This window comes from Pristiophorus japonicus, chromosome 4, assembly GCF_044704955.1.
Source record: "Pristiophorus japonicus isolate sPriJap1 chromosome 4, sPriJap1.hap1, whole genome shotgun sequence".
Lineage (NCBI taxonomy): Eukaryota > Metazoa > Chordata > Chondrichthyes > Pristiophoridae > Pristiophorus > Pristiophorus japonicus.
This window is the reverse complement of record NC_091980.1, coordinates 203,966,133-203,991,998: the sequence shown is the minus strand read 5'-3', so window position 1 is coordinate 203,991,998 and position 25,866 is coordinate 203,966,133. Positions and strand designations below refer to the sequence as shown.

Below are 25,866 nucleotides of genomic sequence, written 5' to 3'. Positions count from 1 at the left end.
CATACCATTTAGAAAGGTTGTAACTTCAAGTGAGTGGCATTAACAATACTTGTAATCAACTGAAAATAATTTTTCGCCTCAGTCCATGCAATGTAGGGCAATGTTGTTTTTTATTGTGCATTGACATTGTTTCAATACAAAAGGGTAATAAAGCAACTTATTAACTTTTTTCTTTCAGGATTGCCCTGAATTCGACCTAGTGTTTGAGAATGCCTTTGACCAGTGGGTTGCAAGCACAGCCTCCGAGAAATGTACATTCTTTCAAATCCTTCACAATATTTCTCAGCGATATCTTTCAGACAAGAAGCCAGAGTTCATTAATTGCCAATCTAAAGTGTTGGGAGGTAAGCCTACATTTGTTAGTGTGATTGTCTTTAGATCTCTGTAATCTTCAGTACAATTATCTCTTAATTGAGTTGTAATTAAGGACCAAGATACTGTCTGAAAGTGCCTTCCCCACATTCAATTAAGAAACAAAGCCAATCATGTTACCCAGCAGGAGAAGTGATTGCTTGACTCCCAGTCAGTTTGGTGGAGACAGATTGTGTGTATATGTGCCTGTGTCGTGTGCTCTTGCTGCTGCTCACTCTCTCGCATTCCCTTGTGTTCTCACACACTCGCACTCACAAACACCCTGCTTTGAAGTGATAAAACTTGATGCACATTTGATGTCAGTGGTGATGCAGCACTTTGAAACTAACACATTATAGCATGCAGGTGTCTAACTGTAGAGTCACATAGCAATAAGGAGAACTGAGAGCATCGGAGGGTGAGTGGTTCCAGAGCACTTTCGACATCTAGTGGTTGATTCATTGTGCCATCGAGAACAGGTTGCTGGAAAATCTGGAGAGTGAAATATGTCATATAATGTTAACAGGATTACAAAGATTCTAGAATTATATAAAACTCATCAATCTGTTTAGTTGTTTACTTCAAAGAAGATTTTTTGCTCCTTATCATAACTAACTGCTGGTTTCCAATGGCTTGCCCATGAAGTCATTCTTCAAGTGTTTGTGTATTGCAGGCATCATACCCGAGTTATTCGTGTTCTTAGCTGATATCCATACACACCTGCCATTCAAGCTGGAACTCTGTTTCGTTCCCTCCACTTCATAGCCATTACATGCATAAGATTGACATAGGTTGATTTGCTTACTAATTGCCCCACCTGCATGTGCCCATCTATCGCTTCTCGGCCTTTTGGCTAAGATCATGCGTAACTGACCTGACAGGGGAGTAACCATGACCCCCAAAGTGGTTCTCCCTGGATCAGGAAGGTGGTTCTCCTATGCTTTTTGGAAATAGGAGGTGGGTGGGGTGGATTGACCCATCCACCTCCACGGAGGTGAGTGGGGGGCCTGACCCATCCACCTCCATGGCACGAACCTGGTATTGCAGTACTTCCAGGAACGGTGCAGTGGCTCTCGGCCTTTTGGCTAAGAGCATTGGCGCAGAGTGATTCTTGATGTGTGCAAGGTGACCTCTGGCATTTGTGATTTGACAAAGAATTGGAAAGATTGGCTACGAATAAAAAAAAAAGAAATGTCTTGTGTATGGTTCGTGATTCCCAGGGATAGATGGGATTTACTGCAGAGTGCTAAGAAAGACTAGGGAGGAGACTTGTAAGACACTAACTTTTATTGAGGGAGTCAGTTGAACTCGTGAGGTGCCAGTAGATTGGAAACTGATTAATGTGGTACCAATATTTTAAAAAGTTGTCAAAACAAGACACTGACAACTACAGACCCATTAATCTTGCTTCAATCCGATATAAAATAGTTTAGTTGAATATTTGGAGTAAATTTTAGTGTCATCTGTACAACAATAACCTAGTTATCAACAGTCAGATAGGAAAGATCCTGCCTGATCATATCTCTTGACTTCTTTGAGCAAGTGACTACAAAAGTGGATCGTGATTAAGCCCAATGAGGTGGTGTACTTTGACTTGCAAAAGACTTTTGACAAAGTTCCACGTGAAAGGCTATTAATTAAACTCAAAGCTGTGGGGTTTCAGGATATGCCTTGGGGATGGCTAAGAAACTGGCTGAAAGATAGGAAATAAGTCATTAAAAGAGCGAGAGTTGGGGGGAAATACTGAGTGCGGTGCCTCAGAGCTTGCTGTTGGGACCAGTACAGTTTCTAATGTACATAAATGATGAGATTTGGATATGATCTCAAACTAGGCGAGGCAGTGGACTGGGAAGAGGCAGTTCAGAAATTTAACCTAGTTAGGCAAAATATGTAAGTGGGCACAACAGTGGCAGAAAAGTGAAAGTACTGCACCCGAGAAGGAAAGCTGGACGATACTTCATAAATGGTGTTGAAATAGATGAAAATGAGAGACCAAGGCGTCTTGGTAGATTCTATGCCAAACCAGAGTGGAGTAGCAGTCATCAAAGCTAATCGGATGTCGAATTATATAACCAAAACAGTAGCATGTAGGTCAGAGGCACTAGCGATCAAACTGTATAGTGTTCTTGGTAAACGGCACATCCAGTTCTGTTCACCAAGGAATGAGACATTCAAGCGCTGGAGGAAGTCCAGAGAAGATCTGTTGGATTGATTGCTCATGTCAGGAAGTTGAGTAATGAGAAAAGATGGGACAGACTTGGGACTTCTCAGCCTGAAAAGGAGACATCGAAAAGATAATCTTGTAGAAGTAGGTTAGATTGATGAGAGTATACAAAAAGTAATTAATGTATGAAATAAACTTCCAGATGAAATTGTGGCAGCAAAAACTCTGGAATGATTTCAGAAACAATTGGATGGCTGCAGTGGGGTGGGGTGTTAATATCTTTCTAGATGGTTGAACTTAAAATAGTTCAAATGGTCTAATCTTTTCAGAATGATCCTGTAAGGTTATGATTCCTGAAGCTGTTGCTGCTCCAAAGGATGTATCTGCAAAGGAAGAGAAGTTGGTAAAGCAGCAGTCCATTCTTTCGCGCAGCAGCCTCACGTATTACCAGAGTGATGCTGGTGGGTGAAATCAGCTTTGCTGATGTTTAGCTGCAAAATGGACAAGTTGAGTGATGACTTTGAAATGTTGGTTTGTTCGCATGAATTGCAGTCGGCTAACCTACATATACAAGAAGCAGTGGCTTTATCCTCTAGGCCTTTGAGTGAGCTTTCTGCCTAACTGAAATATCAACCTTTCAAATACATTGCTTTAGTGAACACTATCATCTTGTTAATAGCTAAGACACTTCTGCATTTCAACCCATCCAGCCCACTAGAAGCTAAGAAGAGATTTATGTTCTCTCTGTCTGCCTCTCGGTGAACTACCTCCTCATATCACTGTTTTATTTTTCATAAATATCTAGGACAAAGACAGCTATCGGTGCATACCAAGTGTTCACATTCCTTGTAACAATCACTTTTATAATGAATGTACATGTGCAAACTCAGCATCATTCCGATCAACCCTAATCAGCATTTACAGTGGATTCATAAGTGACAACCCATTTTGTATATTTACACACTGCACCCTATTCTAATTTGTTTTACTCCTTACCCATATTAACCCCTCAAAACTGACAAAAAAATCAAAAGGAGGCAGATCCTTTTAATATTTAACAAGTTGTTCCCCCTTCATATTTCACAAGACTTATTTCAATCTTTAATCAAACTGCATAGTTGTCCTCATTATTGACTTTTCAGAAATTGAAATTGCTTGGAGCTACCTTGTCTATCTCCTTCCATCTTTGTCTGAGTTCTTTGAGGAAGCTGCCATATTATGAACTGTCCGCATATTAGACTTGTGTGTTTATGAACCTGTAATGATTGTAAATGTTCACGTATTATCGAACTTTTACCAAAGTGAATCTGGGGCTTTTTTTATAATCAGGCTCTTCTTCCTTTTGAAATTGGACAGGCTGAAAATGATGCCCTGGATTTTGTGGCCAGCGGTGAACAAACGACAGCAGCTATTTATTACACAGACTTGTTATGGGCTTTTGCACTGGAACTTGCTATGAGTCCCCTCCACAGGGCATCTGGGACCTGTGTGAACAGGGAAAGCAACTGTGCATCTCCTTAACCAATCAGATTGGAGAATCCTTACTGAGGCAAGCAGAATCAGTTAGAATAGAAAATTCAATGTCAAATCATGTACAGAAAGCAAAATAGAGAGGGAAAGAAAGATGGGATTAAGAGAGAGAGATGAGACACAAAGAAAAGGTTTAAAAATATAATTTATATTTTTAATTTTTAAAAAATCAATAATAATTAAAATCGGAAGGAATGACACTCCACACTTATGAAAGTTACGCTTCAGTGCCTGAGAGGTTTTTTGGCAATAATTAAGACTTATTACTCCGTTTAAAAAAAAAATGTACTTGCACTCGAATGCTCAAGCCTAACTCTGGCAAATTTAGTGGATATTCATCATGCAAGTACCACAACCTCATACTGTTCCATGTGTTTCAATGCCAAGTCTCTCGACAAGATACTGTTATAGCAAAGCTTTTGGAGGAGCAGGGCAACTTGTTAACAACTTCCTGATTTCAGCATTTAACTGCGCATGTGCGGATGCTGGAAGTTGCTGTCCAATTTATTCTTTAATAATGATGAGCATTGCTCGCCTCACTGTTATTTTTACTGCAAAATCCAGGTCTATATCTGCAGTGTGCTCGTAAAATAAGCTAAAACTTTATTAAGTTTAAATTGCACTTTAACAGTTATTGCACTATTATTACATGCATTTGTAAAATAAAAGTATAACCTTTACTCTGGTGTTTGGGTAATTCTTAGACCCCTACAGGTTGTACTTTATTTGACATGTAGCAAAATCTATCAAGTACTCATGCAAGTGAAACCTGAAGTAAAAAAACCCTGCAAATCCTGGAAATCCAAGTTAAAAACAAAAGATGCTGTTTCCGGACTGGAGGGAGGTATACAGAGGCAATCCCCAAGGTTCAGTACTAGGACCATTGCACTTTTTGATATACATTAATAATTTGGACTTGGGGGTACAGGGCACAATTTCAAAATTTGCAGATGACCCGAAACTTGGAAGTGTAGTAAACAGTGAGGAAGATAGTAATAGACTTCAAGAAGACATGGACAGACTGGTGGAATGGGTGGACACATGGTCGATGAAATTCAACACACAAGTGTGAAGAGAGATAGGAAGAATGGGGAGAGACCATCTACACTAAATGGTACAATTTTAAAGGGGGTGCAAGAACAGAGACCAAAGGGTTCATGTGCATAAATCTTTGAAGGTAGCAGGACAGGTTAACAATGCAGTTAATAAAGCATACGGGAGCCTGAGCTTTATGAACAGATGTCGGGTTGGATTTTCGAGGCGTTTGCGACCATTTTAGCACTTGGGCGAAGCGATAAAATGAATTTTTGGCGCTAACCGAGGGGGAAAATTTTTTTAGCGCTGGGGTGGAACTTTCGGCATTGTTTTTGAGGCACCCGCCCGATGTTTTGAGCGTTTGGATGACATCAATCGTCATGCAACACTGCGCTAGCGCCCTGGGCGGAACTTTCAAGCCTAACACCCGATTTAGCGTCCGCCCGGGAACCCACCAGCAAAAAGCAGGCGGACCCAGGGCGCACCCGGAGCTAACAGCGCCATCTTGAAAAACGAGGATAGATAAGTTTAATGGTGTTTTGTAAGGATGTAAAATTGTTGAAGTTAATAAAAAATGTAGAACTTTACTACAGTGCTGATCTTTTCTTCTATAACTCAAAACCTGAGTATATCCTTGGCATTTGGAAGGAATAAATAATGAAACTTTTTACCTTGCTTTAGTGACTCATGATATGTTAAATTTTCTGTTCTGAGCAAACTTTTTCTTTTGTTTATGGATCACTCTGTCAAACAGATGTTGCTCACTTCATTGGCATTACTGGGCTATTTTCTTCTCTGCAAAGCCAATAGTGGCACACTACTGTCCTTACTGAGATCAGCAAACTTCGCACAGGCAACTGGGTTAAGCCCGATGCCTTTATGATCTGCAGACCCGTTTGTAATGTTCCATTTTCTTCATCTCGTGAAAGTGAGTGGAGGGTAGGGAAAGGCATGGCCAGGTGTAGCCTGTTCTGACTAATTTTGTATACTTGTGCAATTTCTAGAAGGTTCACTCAACCATTTGTCATTGTCTTGAGACATAAACCAATGTTGGCCATTGCTGTCTTGACTAATTCAATATCGAAAAGGATTCAGAGAAGGAGGCTGCGTTTATGATAGTGAAGTTTATAGGTTACAATTGTCAGTTTATAATTCATTGTAAAGGACATTTTAAAAGATGGGGGCTATACTTGTTAGTCATTATTCCTGGCTGCTATATTTATACAGCATCGAGCTGCAAGAAGGCTTATTGATGGTCATTTTGAACATAATCGAAGAGGTCGCAGACATATGGGGAGGAGGCCTTGCCCCCAACGAGTTTACAGGGAACAGCACTCATACCTGCAGCTCTCTGAGGCACAGTGTGTTCGAAGGCTGCGCTTCGAAAAGAAGTGCTGACAGAGATATGCCAGCTCCTATAGGCAGACCTACAGCCTACCAGCAGCAACAGGACTGCACTGCCCATCGAGGAAGGTGACTGCGGCACTTGCCTTCGATGCCTCCGGCTCCTTTCAGGCATCAACAGGGGACATAAGCTCCATCTCCCAGTATGCTACACATTGCAGCATTCGCCAGGTGACTAATCATTGTACGCACGCAGGTTGGAGTTCATAAACTTCCCAATAACCAAGGAGGCCCAGAATGAGAGGGCTGTAGGTTTTGGATGATTTGCTGGCTTCCCCAAGGTTCAGGGCGCCATTGACTGTACACACATCACCCTGCGAGCACTTTTACACAATCAAGAGGTTTACCGAAAGGGATTCCACTCCATGAATGTTCAGATCGTCAGCGACTATATTCAGCGCATCATAGCAGTCAATGCCCAATATTCAAGGAGCATCCATGATGTTTTCATCTTGTGTGGGAGCACTGTCTCGGGCCTATTGGAGCATCAACCACAAGACAAGGGCTGGATGCTGGGGGACAAAGGTTACGGCCTCACCACCTGTCTCATGACCCCCTCAGACAGGAGCCGAGCATCGCTATAATGCGAACCATGCAGCCACACGCAACATCATCGAACGGACAGTTGGAGTGCTCAAGCAGTACTTCCGATGCCTGGACCACTCTGGAGGCTGCCTACAATACTCCCCTCAGCAGGTCTCTGAGTTCATTATGGTGTGCTGCATGCCTCACAAATTGGCTATCATGTGGGGACAGGAATTGCCAATGGGGATTGCAGAACCACCTGGGTGGGGGGGTGAGGAGGTGGGGGGGAAGGGAGGAAGAATAGGATGAGTACGAGGAGCCTGGCGAGGAACACAGGCCCCACCACAACCACAGGGGGGGGCATCGTGGAAATTTTGTTGCTGCAAAAGTCTTACGTCAGCAGCTGATAATTGAACGCTTTGCTTGAAGAGTGAACGGCATGTTTGACTGTTGCCTAGCCACTCTATCCCACCATATTGACTATTCCCCCTCTTATTCTGAAAATTAGACACTATGCAGGAATGATTAAAGTAAAGAACAAACTTTCTCAAAAATGTAAACTTTCCAACTTTGTAAACTTTAAAATAAACCTTAATAAACATTGAAAACTTTGATAACTTTAATAACAAGAACAGCACAACAACCCCTGCCCCAACGTCTTAACACTGGGTGTTCTCCCCTCCTCCGCCCCTTACCCCTAGCCCCCTCCATCGCCTGCTTCCCCCTTCCCAAAGTGGCACCAGTTTGTGCAGCAAGGCGGTCAGATTCCTGCTGATATGGGGGGAGAGACCTTGCAGACGCCATGTGGGGATCAACTGGAGAAGCTTGCGGTATGGAAGGCTCGGCTTCTGACTGGCGAGCTTCTTGTTTGGCGGCGCCAGTCACAGGTGATGTGTGTGCGACACTGGACTCCCCCTCCGGAGAGATGGCATATGGTATTCGACTCCAGAACTGCGTTACTGCATGCCACTAGTAGTCTTTGCAGCCTCGGAGATGCGAAAGCCCGGGAATGTGTGGTCATCCCCAGACGACATGGTTCCCGGTGCCAAAAGAGGTGTGGAGTGCATCTGCCCCCTTCTCCACTCCCCCGCCCACCCCCACACCGCAGCCAGCTCATCAATTGTCTCCCCTCCCCCCCCCCCCCCCCCCAACACATGATGCCTTGATGTGGAGATTTCATAGGAGGCATGCAGCGCTTGTGACTCTTCATCTGGAAGTAGAAAGCAACAGACCAGTGGTTAGCAGCAGGGGAGGGGACAGGGTGACATGAGTAAGGTCACATAACACAAGCTCATTTGAAGGACCGCCACTACTCCATTATATGTAGTCCACAAAAACTGCATTACATTGGCCCAAACCTAGCCCACAGACACTGCATCACAGTGCTCCAACCGCAGTCCACAGATACTGCATCACATTGCCCCAACCTAGCCCAGGGAGTGTGCAGGACTTATTAAAACTTTCCAATCGGGGGTCAGCACCCCCACATGCAGTTTCCCGACCGTCGGCACCGATGAGGCCTACCACATGGTCCTCCATGTCCGTGAGTGGCAGGGTGCAGGCTGGACCACCGCCTGTGCACAGCTGCTCCCGGCGATTGAGTGACTTCTTTGCCTGTGAAGATGAAAATGGGAATGGTTACCAGATGGTCCATCTGCTCTTGTGGCACACACAGATGGCCACCGAAGCACTTATACCATACTGTCTGAATGTAATACAGTCCTCTGTTTAATTGCCTTGGAAGTTGCACGTGGTTCATCAGGAGGACATCGAAGTGCGGAAACATCTTATGAACTCTCAGAAAACAATCTTAATAATGTGAAAAGATCATTCATAGCAAATAGGGTGCCAAAATAAGCCAACCTATGTGTCATGCATTTTAGGAGGCGACCCACAGAGAACAGAGACCCAGCAACAGCATCAGAACAAATAGTATGTCAGATTAATAATTTCATTAATGAAAGGAGTGCATGAATGAAAATGAAAATGACGACCCGCATGAGATTGTTACATTTTTTCTGCATTGGTTGGCCGTCCATGCCACATTTCCTGAGGCAGAGACCTCGTCAGCGATCTCCCCTCAGATTCTAAATATTGCTGGGAGGCGTCAACTTTTTACCCCCCTCCTACGTAAATCTCCCCATCTGCTCTCCACAGCAGTGACCAGTGCCTCTTTCGCCTCCACGGTAATCCTCCTGGCCCATTGCCTACCTTACTCCAACTCTCAATGCTGCTCCATCGTCGAAATCAAATGTAAAGTGGCTGAATCAACCTCAGGTGTACTGCGCATGCGTGCGAACGCTCCCTGCATTAGCATTTGCGATCGGACAACTGACCACAAACGCGGGAAGAAGAAGAAAAAGAATATTTGAGCATGTGCAGAAGTGCCAATTTTTTTTCCGCCGGCGGTACTTTCAGCTCCAGCGTGCACAATCTCTTGTGCAATGCTGGAGTTAGCGATAATGTTAAGGCTCCATTTATCGAAAGTTGCACGTTCCAGCGCTAATGTTAACCTGCTGCTAAAAAAAAAATTCCACTATTTGCTCACAAAAACTGGCGAAATCACAAAAGCCTGAAAATCCAGCCCACTGAGTACTGAAGCCAGTAAGTTATGCTAAATCTACATAAAACACTAGTTCGGCCCCAACTAGAGTATTGTGTCCAGTTCTGGCCACCACACTTTAGGAAAGACGTGAAGGCTTTGGAGAGGGTGCAGAAGAGATTTACTACAATAGTTCCAGGGATGAGGAATTGCAGTTATGTAGATTGGGTGGAGAAGCTAGGGTTGTTCTCCTTGGAGCAGAGAAGGTCAAGAGGAGATTTGATAGAGGTGTTTAAAATCTTGAAGGATTTAGATAGAGTAAATAAAGAGAAACTGTTTCCAATGATTGAAGGGTCGATTAAGTGAGAGCAAGATTTAAGGTGATTAGCAAAAGAACCACAGGCGACATGAGGAAAATCTTTTTTATGCAGTGAGTGGTTAGAGTTGGGAATGAACTGCCTGATAGGATGGTGGATATGGGTTCAATAGTAGCTTTCAAAAGGGAATACTTGAAGGAGAAAAAATTGCAGGGATATGGGGAAAGAGCGGTGGAGTGGGACTAACTGGATTGCTCTTCAAAAAAGCCGGCATAGACTTAATGGGCTGAAAAGACTCCTTCTGTGCTGTACTATTCTATGAAATGCATAGTTGTAAATAGTTACAGTAAACTTGTTTTTATAGTAAACAAGTAATGGCTTCAAATAGTGTTGATGAAATCCTGAAGTAATCATACTTTTAGAGCGAAGAAATTGAGCACTTTGAAATTATTAACATGCATGCATATTTATAGATTAGTGCAGATGAATCTAATTGCATGCAGAAAGAAGTTGCTCGTTACCAAATTCATAAAAAGCACAGACATTATTCATACTTTAAAGAAATATGCAGATTAGGTTGGATGATGCTATTGATTAATTGCCTTCATTTAATTTTTGTGCATTTAATTATTTCTATAATATACTTGCGTTGCTGATATAGGCAGTTTTAATGTTGGTTCAGACATACGTGCGTGCTTATTTCAAACTTGGAATTATAACTTTATTTTGTAGCCAGTTCCCCAATGCTATGGATGATCTGTACAGGGTACTGTTGAGAAAATATAATTGATGATATATGCCCATGGTTAGTAAAAATAATTGGAACGGTAGCATTTATATTTGCTGCTGTTCTTACTGAATTGCTATGAAAACTCCCTCTTTCGTTGTTTCTTGGTGTCTTCAGAAGTAGCAGTACAGGTTGAACCTCCCTTATCCGGAACCCTCGGGACCTGGCCTGTTCTGGATAAGGGATTTTTCCGGACGAGGGGTGGTCACGTTCAATTGGATGGTACACGTACTGAGCAAAGGGATATTGGGGCTGGGAGTGCGGCAGAGAGATCATGGGGGAGGGGGGGAGCGCGATGGATCGTGGGGTCAGGCCAGCGATTGCGGGAGTCGACAGCAAGGAAAGACTTCAATTTGATCATGTCGGAGTTCTGCGCATGCGTCACCCAGTGGCTGGGAATGGTTCTGGTCGAGGGGTGGTTCTAGATAAGGGAGTTCTGGATAAGGGAGGTTCAACCTGTACCAATAGTTTAAAGAGCTGACCAGGTTGTGGCTGTAGTTGCCTCCCAAATCCGTGCCCATCTTTCCCATTCAATCTAGTTTCCACCCCTGCCACAATACCAACGGCTATCATCAAAGCCACAAATGACATCCTTTGTGACTATGACAAAGGTAAACTATCCCTCCTCGTCCTTCGAACCTGTCTGCAGCCTTTGACACAGTTGACCACTCCATCCTCCTCCCAATGCCTCTCCACCATCGTCCAGCTGGGTGGGACTGCACTCGCCTGGTTCCGTTCTTATCTATGTAATCATAGCCAGAAAATCACCTGCAATGGCTTCTCTTCCCACTCCCACATCATTGCTTCTGGTATCCCCCGAGGATCTATCCTTGGCCCCCTCTTATTTCTCATTTATATGCTGCCCCTTGGCGTCATCATCCGAAAACATGGCGTCCGTTTCCACATGTACACTGACAGATCCCAGTTCTACCTCACCACCACTTCTCTCGACCCCTCCACGATCTCTAAACTGCCAGACTGCTTGTCCGACATCCAGTACTGGATGAACAGGAATTTTCTCCAATTAAATATTGGGAAGACCGAAGCCATTGTCTTTGGTCTCCGCCACAAACTGCGTTCCCTAGCCAACCCTCTCCGTAGCATCGCAACCTAGGTGTCATATTTGACCGTGAAATGAGCTTCCGGCCACGCATCTGCGGCATAACTAAAACCACCTATTTCCACCTCAATAACATTGCCTGTCTCCACCCCTACCTCAGCTCATCTGCTGAAACCCTCACGTTACCTCCTAGACTTGACTACTCCAACGCACTCCTGGCTGGCCACTAACATTCTATCCTACATAAACTTGAGGTTGTCCAAAACTCGGCAGCCAGTGTCCTAACTTGCACCAAGTCCCGTTCACTCATCACCCCCGTGCTTGCTGACCTACATTGGTTAAGCAATGCCTTGATTTTAAAAATTCTCATCCTTGTTTACAAATCCCTCCATGGCCTTGTTCCCTCCCTATCTCTGTAATCTCCTTCAGCCTCACAATGTCCCCTCGATATTTGCACTCCTCAAGTTCTGCCCTCTTGAACATCCCTGATTATAACTGCTCACCATCGGTGGCCATGTCTTCACTGCCTGGGCCCGAAGCTCTGGAACTCCCTCCTAAAACCTCTCCATCTCTCTTTCCTCCTTTAAGGCGCTCCTCAAAACCTACCTCTTTTTCAAGCTGTTGGTCATCTGCTGTAAATTTCTTATGTGGCTCAGTGTCAAATTTATTTTTTTTGTCTTCTAACACTCCTGTGAAGCACCTTGGGATGTTTTACTATGTTAAAGGTGCTATATAAATACAAATTGTAGTTGTAGTCAGCCACATCTGTGGAAATTAAAGTAAGGATTGTGTATCAGACTCTCAATAATCCAGGCAAAGCTTCAGAGACTTTAGTGACTAAAGGTTCCTGAAACTAAATGTGATATTTCCTTCCAGGAATTGTATTAATGAGAAGCACTTTGGACTCCATTTTTGCCATCATTGGGTGCCATTTTTTTGATGTTCACTGATTTTTTTTTTTGAAGCAATCGTGAATTTGCAACTTTGCTCAAAGTTTGTACGCCAGAGGCGACTGTCAGCATCAGATTTTTTGTACAGCAGATTTTTTGGCGCAGCCATTTAAGTGATTTTCGCCAAAACCGATTTCTTTTTAAAGAACGGCACAGTTCCTTAAGTGGCCTTAAGTACCAATCAGAAAAACCCTACGTTTTTCTGTTTTCTGCACGAAGATGCATTTGTTGTTGGTGGGGTTGGACAGGGACAGACCTAGCAGACGATATTGTGGAAGGCTCAGGTTCCTCTTCGGACTCTTCCTCAGCCTGTGGATCAACCCATGGCACACTACCTAGGTTGGTCTGGGGATTGGAATGTGAGTGGCAGCAGTTGATGCTGCCAATTGCTGTTGAGCAATGACAGCCTGGGTGTGTCCACTTATTGCAGCAGCTATCTCTAACATTCCCTCCCCAATCTCCGACATTCCCTCCCTAATCTCCAACATCCTTTTCCTCATCTGTCCCAACAGTGCATCAGCTGCCTCCCATATTCCCTCCATAATCTGTTCCGATAGTGCTTCTATTCCTCCAGACAGTGTTGCTACTTCTACTGCTAATTTTCCCCTCACCCCACCCATGGTATCCAGGAGTGATCTCGTTAGCTCAATGCTCTCCCCACTCATTTCCATCAGCTGTCCCATGTCCCCTGCATCCTACATTTCAGGTTGCGCTCTCCTTCCCACCCTCCTCGGCTGTCTTGAGGTGTGGCTTGCTGCAACCCACTGGGGCCCGCAGCCTCAGATTGCACACCATGAAGTGTCGCGTCGGTTGTATCGCTCAGGAAAGGGCTTGGCGCACTCGGGAGGTTCACCGGCTCAATTCCAATGTAACCATCTCAGTATTGGGGTCTTCCTGCTGCCCTTCATTCTCCAGCTCATCCTCGTCCAGATCTTTTTGAAGAATATCTGGACTGACAGCTTCCTGATGTTGGGGAGGGCATCAAACAGGAAATTAGGGGTGCATGCAATAAAGGTGTAGCAGTTATAATGGGTGACTTTAATATGCACATAGATTGGGCTAGCCAAACTGGAAGCAATACCTTGGAGGAGGATTTCCTGGAGTGCATAAGGGATGGTTTTCTAGACCAATATGTCGAGGAACCAACTAGGGGGGAGGCCATCTTAGACTGGGTGTTGTGTAATGAGAGAGGATTAATTAGCAATCTCATTGTGCGAGGCCCCTTGGGAAAGAGTGACCATAATATGGTGGAATTCTGCATTAGGATGGAGAATGAAACAGTTAATTCAGAGACCATGGTCCAGAACTTAAAGAAGGGTAACTTTGAAGGTATGAGGCATGAATTGGCTAAGATAGATTGGTGAATGATACTTAGGGGGTTGATTGTGGATGGGCAATGGCAGACATTTAGAGACCGCATGGATGAATTACAACAATTGTACATTCCTGTCTGGCGTAAAAATAAAAAAAGGGAAGGTGGCTCAACCGTGGCTATCAAGGGAAATCAGGGATAGTATTAAAGCCAAGGAAGTGGCATACAAATTGGCCAGAAATAGCAGCGAACATGGGGACTGGGAGAAATTTAGAACTCAGCAGAGGAGGACAAAGGGTTTGATTAGGGCAGGGAAAATGGAGTACGAGAAGAATCTTGCAGGGAACATTAAGGCGGATTGCAAAAGTTTCTATCGGTATGTAAAGAGAAAAAGGTTAGTAAAGACAAATGTAGGTCCCCTGCAGTCAGAATCAGGGGAAGTCATAACGGGGAACAAAGAAATGGCAGACCAATTGAACAAGTACTTTGGTTCGGTATTCACTAAGGAGGATACAAACAAGCTTCCGGATATAAAAGGGGTCGGAGGGGGAACTGAGGGAAATCTTTATTAGTCGGGAAATTGTGTTGGGGAAATTGATGGGATTGAAGGCCGATAAATCCCCAGGGCCTGATGGACTGCATCCCAGAGTACTTAAGGAGGTGGCCTTGGAAATAGCGGATGCATTGACAGTCATTTTCCAACATTCCATTGACTCTGGATCAGTTCCTATGGAGTGGAGGGTAGCCAATGTAACCCCACTTTTTAAAAAAGGAGGGAGAGAGAAAACAGGGAATTATAGACCGGTCAGCCTGACCTCAGTAGTGGGTAAAATGATGGAATCAATTATTAAGGATGTCATAGCAGTGCATCTGGAAAATGGTGACATGATAGGTCCAAGTCAGCATGGATTTGTGAAAGGGAAAATCATGCTTGACAAATCTTCTGGAATTTTTTGAGGATGTTTCCAGTAAAGTGGACAAAGGAGAACCAGTTGATGTGGTATATTTGGACTTTCAGAAGGTTTTCGACAAGGTCCCACACAAGAGATTAATGTGCAAAGTTAAAGCACATGGGATTGGGGGTAGTGTGCTGACGTGGATTGAGAACTGGTTGTCAGACAGGAAGCAAAGAGTAGGAGTAAATGGGTACTTTTCAGAATGGCAGGCAGTGACTAGTGGGGTGCCGCAAGGTTCTGTGCTGGGGCCCCAGCTGTTTACATTGTACATTAATGATTTAGACGAGGGGATTAAATGCAGTATTTCCAAATTTGCGGATGACACTAAGTTGGGTGGCAGTGTGAGCTGCGAGGAGGATGCTATTAGGTTGCAGAGTGACTTGGATAGGTTAGGTGAGTGGGCAAATGCATGGCAGATGAAGTATAATGTGGATAAATGTGAGGTTATCCACTTTGGTGGTAAAAACAGAGAGACAGACTATTATCTGAATGGTGACAGATTAGGAAAAGGGCAGGTGCAACGAGACCTGGGTGTCATGGTACATCAGTCATTGAAGGTTAGCATGCAGGTACAGCAGGCGGTTAAGAAAGCAAATGGCATGTTGGCCTTCATAGCGAGGGGATTTGAATACAGGGGCAGGGAGGTGTTGCTACAGTTGTACAGGGCCTTGGTGAGGCCACACCTGGAGTATTGTGTACAGTTTTGGTCTCCTAACTTGAGGAAGGACATTCTTGCTATTGAGGGAGTGCAGCGAAGATTCACCAGACTGATTCCCGGGATGGCGGGACTGACCTATCAAGAAAGACTGGATCAACTGGGCTTGTATTCACTGGAGTTCAGAAGAATGAGAGGGGACCTCATGGAAACGTTTAAAATTCTGACGGGTTTAGACAGGTTAGATGCAGGAAGAATGTTCCCAATGTTGGGGAAGTCCAGAACCAGGGGTCACAGTCTGAGGATAAGGGGTAAGCCATTTAGGACCGAGATGAGGAGAAACTTCTTCACCCAGAGAGTGGTGAACCTGTGGAATTCTCTACCACAGAAAGTAGTTGAGGCCAATTCACTAAATATATTCAAAAGGGAGTTAGATGAAGTCCTTACTACTTGGGGGATCAAGGGTTATGGCGAGAAAGCAGCAAGGGGGTACTGAAGTTTCATGTTCAGCCATGAACTCATTGAATGGCGGTGCAGGCTAGAAGGGCTGAATGGCCTGCTCCTGCACCTATTTTCTATGTTTCTATGATCATGCTCTGCTTCTACTTCTGCTTCAGCTTTTTTGTCTCTTCCTGATGCGCAACATCTGCAAAACATAACGGAGCCGATGTTTGGGTAGCAGCAGAGGAGGGAGCAGAGTGACATGAGTACGAGGGTCATACAGTGCAAGCTCTTTTCAAAGATCACGATGATAGCACATTGGATAAACCGAAGCGTAGCTGACCGAAAACATCTCACAAACCGAAGGGTAGCTAGCCTACGCAGTACTTAACATTTAGCCAACCCAGACTGTGCAATTTGTATGGCTTACCCCCTCTCAGTAATCTGGACCCAGCGTCCACATTAGTGGTTGATCTTGTCTTGTGAGATTTAATCATATTAGCGATACTTTGTTCCGCGGCTGGCTGTTGCCGCCTATTTGGCGCACCTCTTGTTTTTGACCTTTCTCGGTTAATCTGTGACGGCTTCCTGCAAAGATATAACTTTTTAAGAGAGGGTCTTTCTGCTGTCTCACTCTCTCTCTCTCACACACACACACACACACACACACACACACACACACACACACACACTTTCTGTTTCTTTTGTCCCTTTGTTCTCAAGCACATCCCATCTCCTATCAATTATATCTACCAGGGGCTCAATTTCTTCTGCTAGAAATCTCTTGGCCCTTCCCATTCTCCGTCCCTTGGATCCATCTTTTGCAACTAAAATTTAAGGGCCCAAGTTTCGGGCAGCGCCTAGAACGGCGCAGCCCCGACCTGGACGCCCGTTTTTCGCGCCACAAAGTGCGCCTAAAAAAAAAACATACAGATTCTACGGCTCCCTGCTGGTCCTCTGGAACCCGGCGCGGCGCAGCACGAGCTGTAGGGGGCGGAGCCAGGTCCCTGTGCTGAAAGCAGTGCCGGGACCTCTGCACATGTGCGCTACAGTGGACGCGCATGTGCAGTAGCTCCAGGTGCCCAAAACTGTGTGGGAGGGGCCCGAAGCACGCAGCCCGTAGCCCTGGCCGAATGGCCTCACTGGGGCTGCGTGCATAAGGCTCCTCCCACTCCCAGCTCCTGCTTCCTCCCGACCCGGCTCAACTCTCGCTCCACACCCCCGGACCGGACCGGACCCGCGCTCCCCCACCCGACCTGACCTCCCTCTCCCTTCCTCCCCCCCCCACCCGACCCGAACCAATCCGACCTCCCTCCTCCCCCCCGACCCGACCCGTGCTCCCGACCCGACCCGACCCGACCCAACGCCACCTACCTGTAAATCTGGTGCTGGGGACGGGCCCTGCCCTAAGTCTTGGGCCCGGCCACCCCGGTCCGTTCAGCCTCCCTCCCCCCTTCTCCTTTCGTCCCCCCCTTCTCCTTTCGTCCCCCCCTTCTCCTTTCGTCCCCCCCTTCTCCTTTCGTCCCCCCCTTCTCCTTTCGTCCCCCCTTCTCCCCATCCCTCCCTCCCTCCCCTCCCCCTGCCCCCCTCCCTCCCCTCGCTGTCAGAAACACAGACACTGACAGACAGAGAATGAGAGACACAGACAGACAGAGAGATAGAGACACTGACAGTGACACACCTGGGGGGGGGGGGCATCCCAGCACGCTGTTGGACGGCACCAGGTGCTGCAGTCGGTAAGTAGAAAATGTTTTATTTATTGATTTAAAAAAATATATATTTCTTATTAATTTTTTTTGATTGATTTATTGATGTTTTTATCATTTATAATTGATGATGGCTCTTTATTTGTAAAACTGAAGTGTTTAATGTTTGTAAACTTCCCTTTAAACCCCCCCCTCAATTCCCTATGCCTGATTTGTAACCTACGCCTGATTTTCTAAAGTGTAGAAAAGGTTTTTTCAAGCGTACAAAAATCTTCACTTGCTCCATTCTAAGTTAGTTTGGAGTAAGTTTTCACTGTCGAAACTTTGAAAACAGGCGTAAGTGGCCGGACAAAAATTCTGTTCCAAAGTGAAATTGTTCTAACTGACTAGAACTGGAGCAAACTAAATGCCGAGAATTTGAATTTCTAAGATACTCCGTTCTACACCAGTTGCTCCAAAAAATCAGGAGCAACTGAGGCCGAAACTTGGGCCCTAAATGTCCAGATCCGGCTCCAATTCAAATGCATTCTCACAAGCTCTTGATCCAGACCAGGAAGTTCACCCATCACATGGAAAAAGTTAGTTTTTTTTCGGACATGCTCAGAAACTTTTTGGTGCACACTTGAAGCTCCACCCCCAGACTTAACTTTGGGTACCGCAGCACCAAAATGAAATTTTACTTTGGCGAAAGTGGCAACCTTTTGTTTTCAGCCCAATCACGCACACAAAAATCGGCCGTTAATCCTCCTGGGCGTCAAAAAATTGGCAAAGAGGAAAATTGAACTCTTTAAACACTACAGATGGATGTTTATGGGATATTCTTCTCCATTTGTGTTTGATGAACTCAGAAAGCATTGTTTTTTTTAAACTGGAAGTGAAGTTCTTTTCTCAACATTAATTGTAGCAAAAAGATTTTTCCACTTTTGACAGTTATAATTCATAAGGTTTTATTGTGGAAACTTGTGTACATCCACTGTGGGGGAGCAGATACACTGGAATGGTACTGGGGAAGAAGGCTCCGGAACTGTGTAACCACTTGGCAGCATTGATGACACTGGCGTGGCTGTGTTTATAACTGTTCATAGACCATGAGTTAAAGGAATCCTCTTGTGACAATTCACTCCAGCATGTCCGCTCCAGTAAGATACACACGGGCTTTCATGGAGCCATGTATTTAATAACATGATGGGTAGTGGAAAACAAATTTTCTGTGACTTGCATCATAGTGAGCATACAGCACTTATTATATTTAGCCCTCCACTTACATTCCCCTGTTAAATAGGAAGTTGTTTCCCCTTCTTCCCCCCCCCCCCCCCCATTTTTCTCCCCTCTTGTCAAAGATTCACTCCTGCTGGTATACAGCAGCGTGATTATTACCAGTTGTTTGGTACCTATCCCAAGTGATCATTCTTTGTGTGAGCTTCGATTATGAATAGCAGTATTATTCAACCATGAAAGATATTACAGCCAAGCCCCAGACCCTGTCATTTTCCAGTGTCCACATTTGCACACTTTCTAGCAGAAGGTACCAATTAGCATGGTAGTTGGATTGATTGCCCCTACACTTGCAAGGCGAAAAATCAAACATCAGCTACAGTTCCCACTCCTGATCAGGAATGCAAACTGTGACTGATATTTTATGTTTCTCCTTGCTAATTGCAGAGGTGATGAGGCAAATGTTGCAGCACTCCAACTGCTGTATTAGGTGAGATTAGCTAACTCGAGACCAGACGGATAATTATAGGTGATTTTTCTGATTTGTATACCAGGTGGCGCCTTTACCCACAAGTTTATTGAGCGTCGTTTTAAGTAAAAGACTTGAATAAGGATTCTTGCAGTGATGTGTAAGTTCTGGAGGAAGCTAGCATTGTCGGGTTGCAAGCAGAGTCTGTGAAGGATCCAACTCTCTGCTTGGCTGAGTCGCATGTTGCTTTTGGACTGGTGAAGCTTCTTGGAAGCTTGTGAGTCGGAGTTGTTTTCATTCACTTACCCTACTGACCATGTCAGTGTGTGCATTGTTTGGAAACTGTGGGGAAACCTCTTGTGACATTATACTACAGTTCCAGCTGGCCAAGTGCTCAGATTCCAAAAAATGGTCCTTTCTAAGGGTTCCAGGTACCACACATTGCAAAATACTCGTGATTTCTGTATTTGGCCACCACAATGCTGCCTCAGCTAACTGAGATATTGATATTAAAGTTCAAGGTTAGTTTACAACCCTTTTCCGTATATGATCTGTTTACTTCTAGGGAAAAAGAGGTCTTCAAATCAGAACTCAACAGCTATAGGAGTGAGAATTAGTTTAATCAATGACTAGTTCAGGTGGCACATGCTGACAGAAGTAATTTATTGGTCAGATTAGCTCTGCGAGGGCTGAAAGGCTTTAGCTTTCAAAATGTACATCTTTTCAAACAGCATCTGCAAACACCATTTCTGTAACTTAATTTTGTAACTTAGTTTTGTAAAGTCACTGAGGTCTCAACTGTTATGTATGCAATAAAGGTTCAAACTGAGTACTGTTTAACTAAGCAAGGTACAACCTTGCTTCTGCTTTATTTGGGCCCAAAGTGCTTGACTCCAAAAAGGCTGGCCTTTTATACCAGAGCATCACTCTATGCGTGCTGCTCAGTGGCCTCCAACAATGACACCATCTGGTAGCTACAAATAGCATGTACATACATGACATCAACTGTGCCTGAAATACTCTAAGCATCTCGTATGGTGGCTTCATTGAATCAGTCGCTTTATTGCAGTCAACCAAGATACACAATTAGCGGCTTATATACAAATATTGTTCAAAGCCACTTTAGTAAGTGTATACACAATAAAAAAAAGAGTATTCTGAAAATAAGCATTTTGTAATAATTCAGTTATTGGGGAACATAAAAACAACATAACGTTTATATAATCCTTTTCTAAACTCACTGGACTATCTTTAGCTCCAGACTAAAGTGTGTGCTTTATACAATACTGTTCCTATGCAAGATCAGCTGGGGTTCGAATTACTGCTCTCTTTAGAATATTGCCATCCAGAATTGTAATGGATATAGAGATTTTTGTCCTGATTTCAGTCGATCTCAATGGCTCCCATTTAAACCCTTGACCACCCCATCCCAACCATCCCCTTGCAAAGGAAATAACCTCATATCATTTATTTGAGAAAGAAGTCATGCAGCAATTTGGAGAAGACAAGTTGGTCAAATAGCGTAGGAGGCACATGGCGCCCACCTGCCATTACCTCTAACCCGCCCCCCCCCCCCACACTCTAAAATACAAGACCAATGTCCACATACCTCCAATTGACCCAGGGAGCAGTGCTTACAAAGGTAGTTCTTCTCAAAGGAAGCCATTGATAAGTTATACCACCAAAGGCACCACACTATCACTGGCTGTAGAGGTCCTGGACTTTTATGCGATCGGGTCTTTTCAGGCTGCTGCTGGGGACATCAGAAAAATGTGCCACTTAGTCATGCACAGGTGCATTAAGTAACAGATGCATTGTTTGCTTGAGCAAGGCAGCTCATCCACCTCTCCATGGACAAATGACAGGAGCATGATCGGGTACTGAGATTTCAGAGTGACTGGTTCCTCGAGGTCCAAGGAGTATTGGTGGCCAGGCTCCCTTTATTAAACCCATCACATAATCAGCAGTAAAGGATTCCACACTCTCATTGTCCAGCTCATTTGAAACCAGCAGCACCGTACGATGCAAGTGAATGCTTACTTTCCTGGAAGCTGCTGCAATGCCTTAAGTAATGGCATCATACTACCAACAGAAAATATATTGCAGAGGAAAATGTGGGACCTCATTTCTGGTGTGCAGACCCTGATGGTAAATTTTCTTTTCTCTTTTTGTTTATTTTAAAGCAATTGTGTTGAGTTGTCAACATGAGGAATTAGTGCCATGAATGCATGGCATTATTCCTCCTGCTCATAAGAGGAAAATGGCTGTCGAAGCAGTACTAGTTTGAGTAAACATTGGGTAGTGCAACAGAGAATTTATAACTCATCACTTCGAATGAATTTAGCAGGTATTCTGGAACCTGGAGCAGATACTAGATTTTAAGGTGCATCAAAGAAGCAGCTAGATGGTATGCAAATAAAAAATGAAGTGCTACATATAGAATTACATAGAATATATAGCACAGAAACAGGCCATTTGGCCCCAACAGGTCTATACCAGTGTTTATGCTCCACACAAACCTCTGTCCACTCGACTCCATCTAACTAAATGTTCTTAAAATAGATTTAGTGTTTGGTCCAAGCTTCCAGAGTCATGTGTGAAAACAAATGATGATTGAAATCAGTGAAGGTTTAACTGATGTAAATTTGGGAGAGGTTTCTAAAGATTGTAAGAAGTTTCAAATCTGACAAGCAAATTTATGGTTTGCAAATGAATCCTTGTAATGTGTTTGACCAAGTCTTTCACACATGCAATGTCTCTACCCTGTAGACATGCAGAGAAATTAACAAAATTACTCTGTTTTTTTCCCATGGGTAGAGACGCAACATTAGTCGATCCCTTTGATCCTGACTCCACAAATTCTTCATCGGTCTATAGTCATGTACAGTCTTTGCTGATCCATTATGGCATGACAAGTGTTATTGTAAACAAGACCCCAGAAATGACATGGTTCCTACAAACTTCCAGATGGGCAGTGTTTACCATCTCGGCATGTAACTAATCATCCTGAGTTCATTGTCCCATTTCCTTATCTCAAGACTATCTTGGCTATCTCATTTCGCAATGTGGTGACAAAAAGAAGTCAACCGGCACGAATTACACATCCTGCACTTTCAGCGGAAGCTAAACAACATAGTCAGTTAAAGAAAAAAGAAAGCAAAAGCCTTAATCATGAGATTAAGCCAAATCCTAACCCAAGTATATATGTATACACAACTAGGGTATCTTACAAAGTGGTTTCATCATCTGGAAACTGGAAACACAAGAAGGTTTAACATAACATAAGAAATAGGAGCAGGAGTAGGCCATTTGGCCCCTCGAGCCTGCTCCGACATTCAATAAGATCATGGCTGATCTGATCTTGGCCTCAACACTTCCCTGCCCGCTCCCCATAACCCTTGACTCCCTTATCATTCAAAAATGCTGGGGAAATGCAGGTTTAACATCTGTTGTAGGGAAAGTCTCTGAAACAATTTTGAGAGATCCCGTGGATGGACATCTAACTTGTTAACAGTCGGCGTGCATTCATGAAAGGGAGGCCATGTTTAACTAACCTGCTGGAGTTTTCTTGGACAATGAATATATATTTCAATTTTCAGAGCTTTTGACAAGATTCTACAAGGGTAATTAATGACTACGTTAAGAGGTCACTAAGGGAATCAAGGGATATGGGGATAGGGCAGGACAATGGAGTTGAGGTAGAAGATCAGCTATGATCGTATTGAATGGTGGAGCAGGCTCGAGGAACCATATAGCGTATTCCTGCTCTTATTTCTTGTGTAGGACATAAATTAGCAGGCAAAGTATGAGATAGTGTGTAAAGCATGGTGCTGGGTAGAAAATTGGCTTATTAACAAATAGTAGCCATAAATAGGAACTTTGCAGGCTGAAAATAATTTGCAAGTGGGTACTTCAAGGTTCAGTCTTGGACCATGTTAGTTTCAACATATGATTAATGGCTTGGTGAGGGTAATGTATAGAGATAATAAAACTGGAGGCAGAGCAAGTAATGAACAGTGCAGCCAAATTGAAAATAATTTAAATCTTTCAAATAATAGAGCCAAGAGATGAGCAATTCAATTGTGAATAAGTGTAAAGTAATTTAGTATGTGAGCAAGGAAACAACAGAGGGAGTTTGTGTTAAATAAAAAGTGGTACAGGATGGTGATTTTAAAGCGATCTGCAGTTGTTGTGGATAAATCTTTTAACAGTAAAGTGCTTAGTTACAGTAAAAAAAAGGCAAAACCAGATACAAGATTGTATTATGAGGGCTTATATTGCTTCTTTATAAGGTCTTGATCGGATCCCATATGGAGTGTTGTGAGTAGTTGCAGAAGGCAAGGCTGAGGCACTAAATGAGTACTTTGCATCGGTATTTACCAAGGAGGAGGATGTTGCCAAAGCTGTGGTAAACGAGGAGGTTGTTGGGATACTGGGCGAGATAAAAAATATATAGAGGAGGCACTAGAAAGGCTGGCAGTACTTAAAGTGAATAAGCCACCTGGTTCGGCTGGGATGCATCCTAGGTTGCTGAGGGAAGTAAGGGTAAAAATTGCAGAAGTGCAGGCTACAATCTTTGTCTTCCGTGGAAGCAGAGGTGGTGTCAGGACTGAAGGATTGCAAATGTGTTTACACCCCTGTTCAAAAAAGGGGAGAAAGATAAACCTGGCAGATACAGGTCAGTCCGTTTAATGTTGATGGGGAAGCTTTTAGATACATAGAAACATAGAAAATAGGTGCAGAGTCGGCCATTCAGCCCTTCGAGCCTGCACCACCATTCAATAAGATCATGGCTGATCATTCCCTCAGTACCACTTTCCTGCTTTCTCTCTATACCCCTTGATCCCCTTAGCCGTAAGGGCCATATCTAACTCGCTCTTGAATATATCCAATGAACTGGCATCAACAACTCCCTGCGACAGGGAATTCCACAGGTTAACAACTCTGAGCGAAGAAGTTTCTCCTCATCTCAGTCCTAAATGGCCTACCCCTTATCCTAAGACTGTGTCCCCTGGTTCTGGACTTCCCCAACATCGGGAACATTCTACCCGCATCTAACTTGTCCCGTCCGGTCAGAATCTTAAATGTTTCTGTGAGATCTCCTCGCATCCTTCTAAACTCCAATGTATAAAGGCCCACTTGATCCAGTCTCTCCTCATATGTCAGTCCTGCCATCCCGGGAATCAGTCTGGTGAACGTTCGCTGCACTCCCTCAATAGCAAGAACGTCCTTCCTCAGATTAGGAGACCAAAACTGAACACAATATTCCAGGTGAGGCCTCACCAAGGCGCTGTAAGACCTCCCTGCTCCTTTACTCAAATCCCCTATCTATGAAGGCCAACATACCATTTGCCTTCTTCACCGCCTGCTGTACCTGTATGCCAACTTTCAATGACTGATGAACCATGACACCCAGGTCTCGTTGCACCTCCACTTTTCCTAATCTGCCACCATTCAGATAATATTCTGTCTTCGCGTTTTTGCTCCCAAAGTGGATAACCTCACATTATCCATATTATACTGCATCTGCCATGCATTTGCCCACTCACCTAACCTGTCCAAGTCACCCTGCAGCCTCCTCGCGTCCCCCTCACAGCTCACACCCCCACCCAGTTTAGTGTCATCTGCAAACTTGGAAATATTATACTCAATTCCTTCATCCAAATCATTGATGTATATTGTAAACAGCAGGGGTCCCAGCACTGAGTCCTGGGACCTGGCAGTCCACTAATCACTACCTGCCATTCTGAAAAGGACCTGTTTATCCCGACTCTCTGCTTCCTGACTGCCGACCAGTTCTCTATCCACGTCAGTATATTACCCTCAATATCATGTGCTTTGATTTTGCACACCAATCTCTTGTGTGGGACCTTGTCAAAAGCCTTTTGAAAGTCCAAATACACCACATCTACTGGTTCTCCCTTGTCCATTCTACTAGTTACATCCTCAAAAGATTCCAGAAGATATAATAATTAACAGCCACTTGGACAAACCTGGACTAACAAAGGAGAGCCAGCATGGATTTGTTATGGGCAAATTGTGTTTGACTCACTTGATGGAGTTTTTTGATGAAACAACAGAGAGGGTGGATGAGGGCAGTGTAGTTGATAAAGTACTATTTGTTAGCACAATTGAAGCCTATGCGAAATAAAGAGATGGTAGCAGCATAGATACAAAATTAGCTACGGGGTAGAAAACAGAGTTGTGGTAAATGTTTGGTTATTTTTTGGATTGGAAGGAGGTATACAATAGTGCTCCCTAAGGTTCAGTACTAGGACCACTGCTGTTTTTGATATACATTAATGACTTGGACTTGGGGTTACAGGTCACAATTTTGAAATTTGCAATGATACAAAACTTGGAAGTGTAGTAAACTGTGAGAAAGCTAGTAATAGACTACAAGAGGTCATGGGCTGGAGGAATGCGTGGACACATGTCAAATTAAAT

The 25,866-nt window shown here is 44.1% G+C and overlaps 1 protein-coding gene and 1 pseudogene across 2 annotated transcripts in view; both read left to right on the top strand.

Annotated features, from left to right (window-relative positions):
- stxbp6 (syntaxin binding protein 6 (amisyn)) overlaps nt 1-25,866 on the top strand; it is a 362,415-nt gene that overhangs the window by 250,229 nt on the left and 86,320 nt on the right. For both annotated transcript variants that reach the window (XM_070877442.1, XM_070877443.1), the window contains one exon: nt 179-344. In XM_070877442.1, the coding sequence (XP_070733543.1) occupies nt 179-344 (166 nt within the window). The remainder of the gene's footprint in view (nt 1-178; nt 345-25,866) is intronic.
- Nucleotides 1,185-1,423, top strand: LOC139263571 (U2 spliceosomal RNA; annotated as a pseudogene).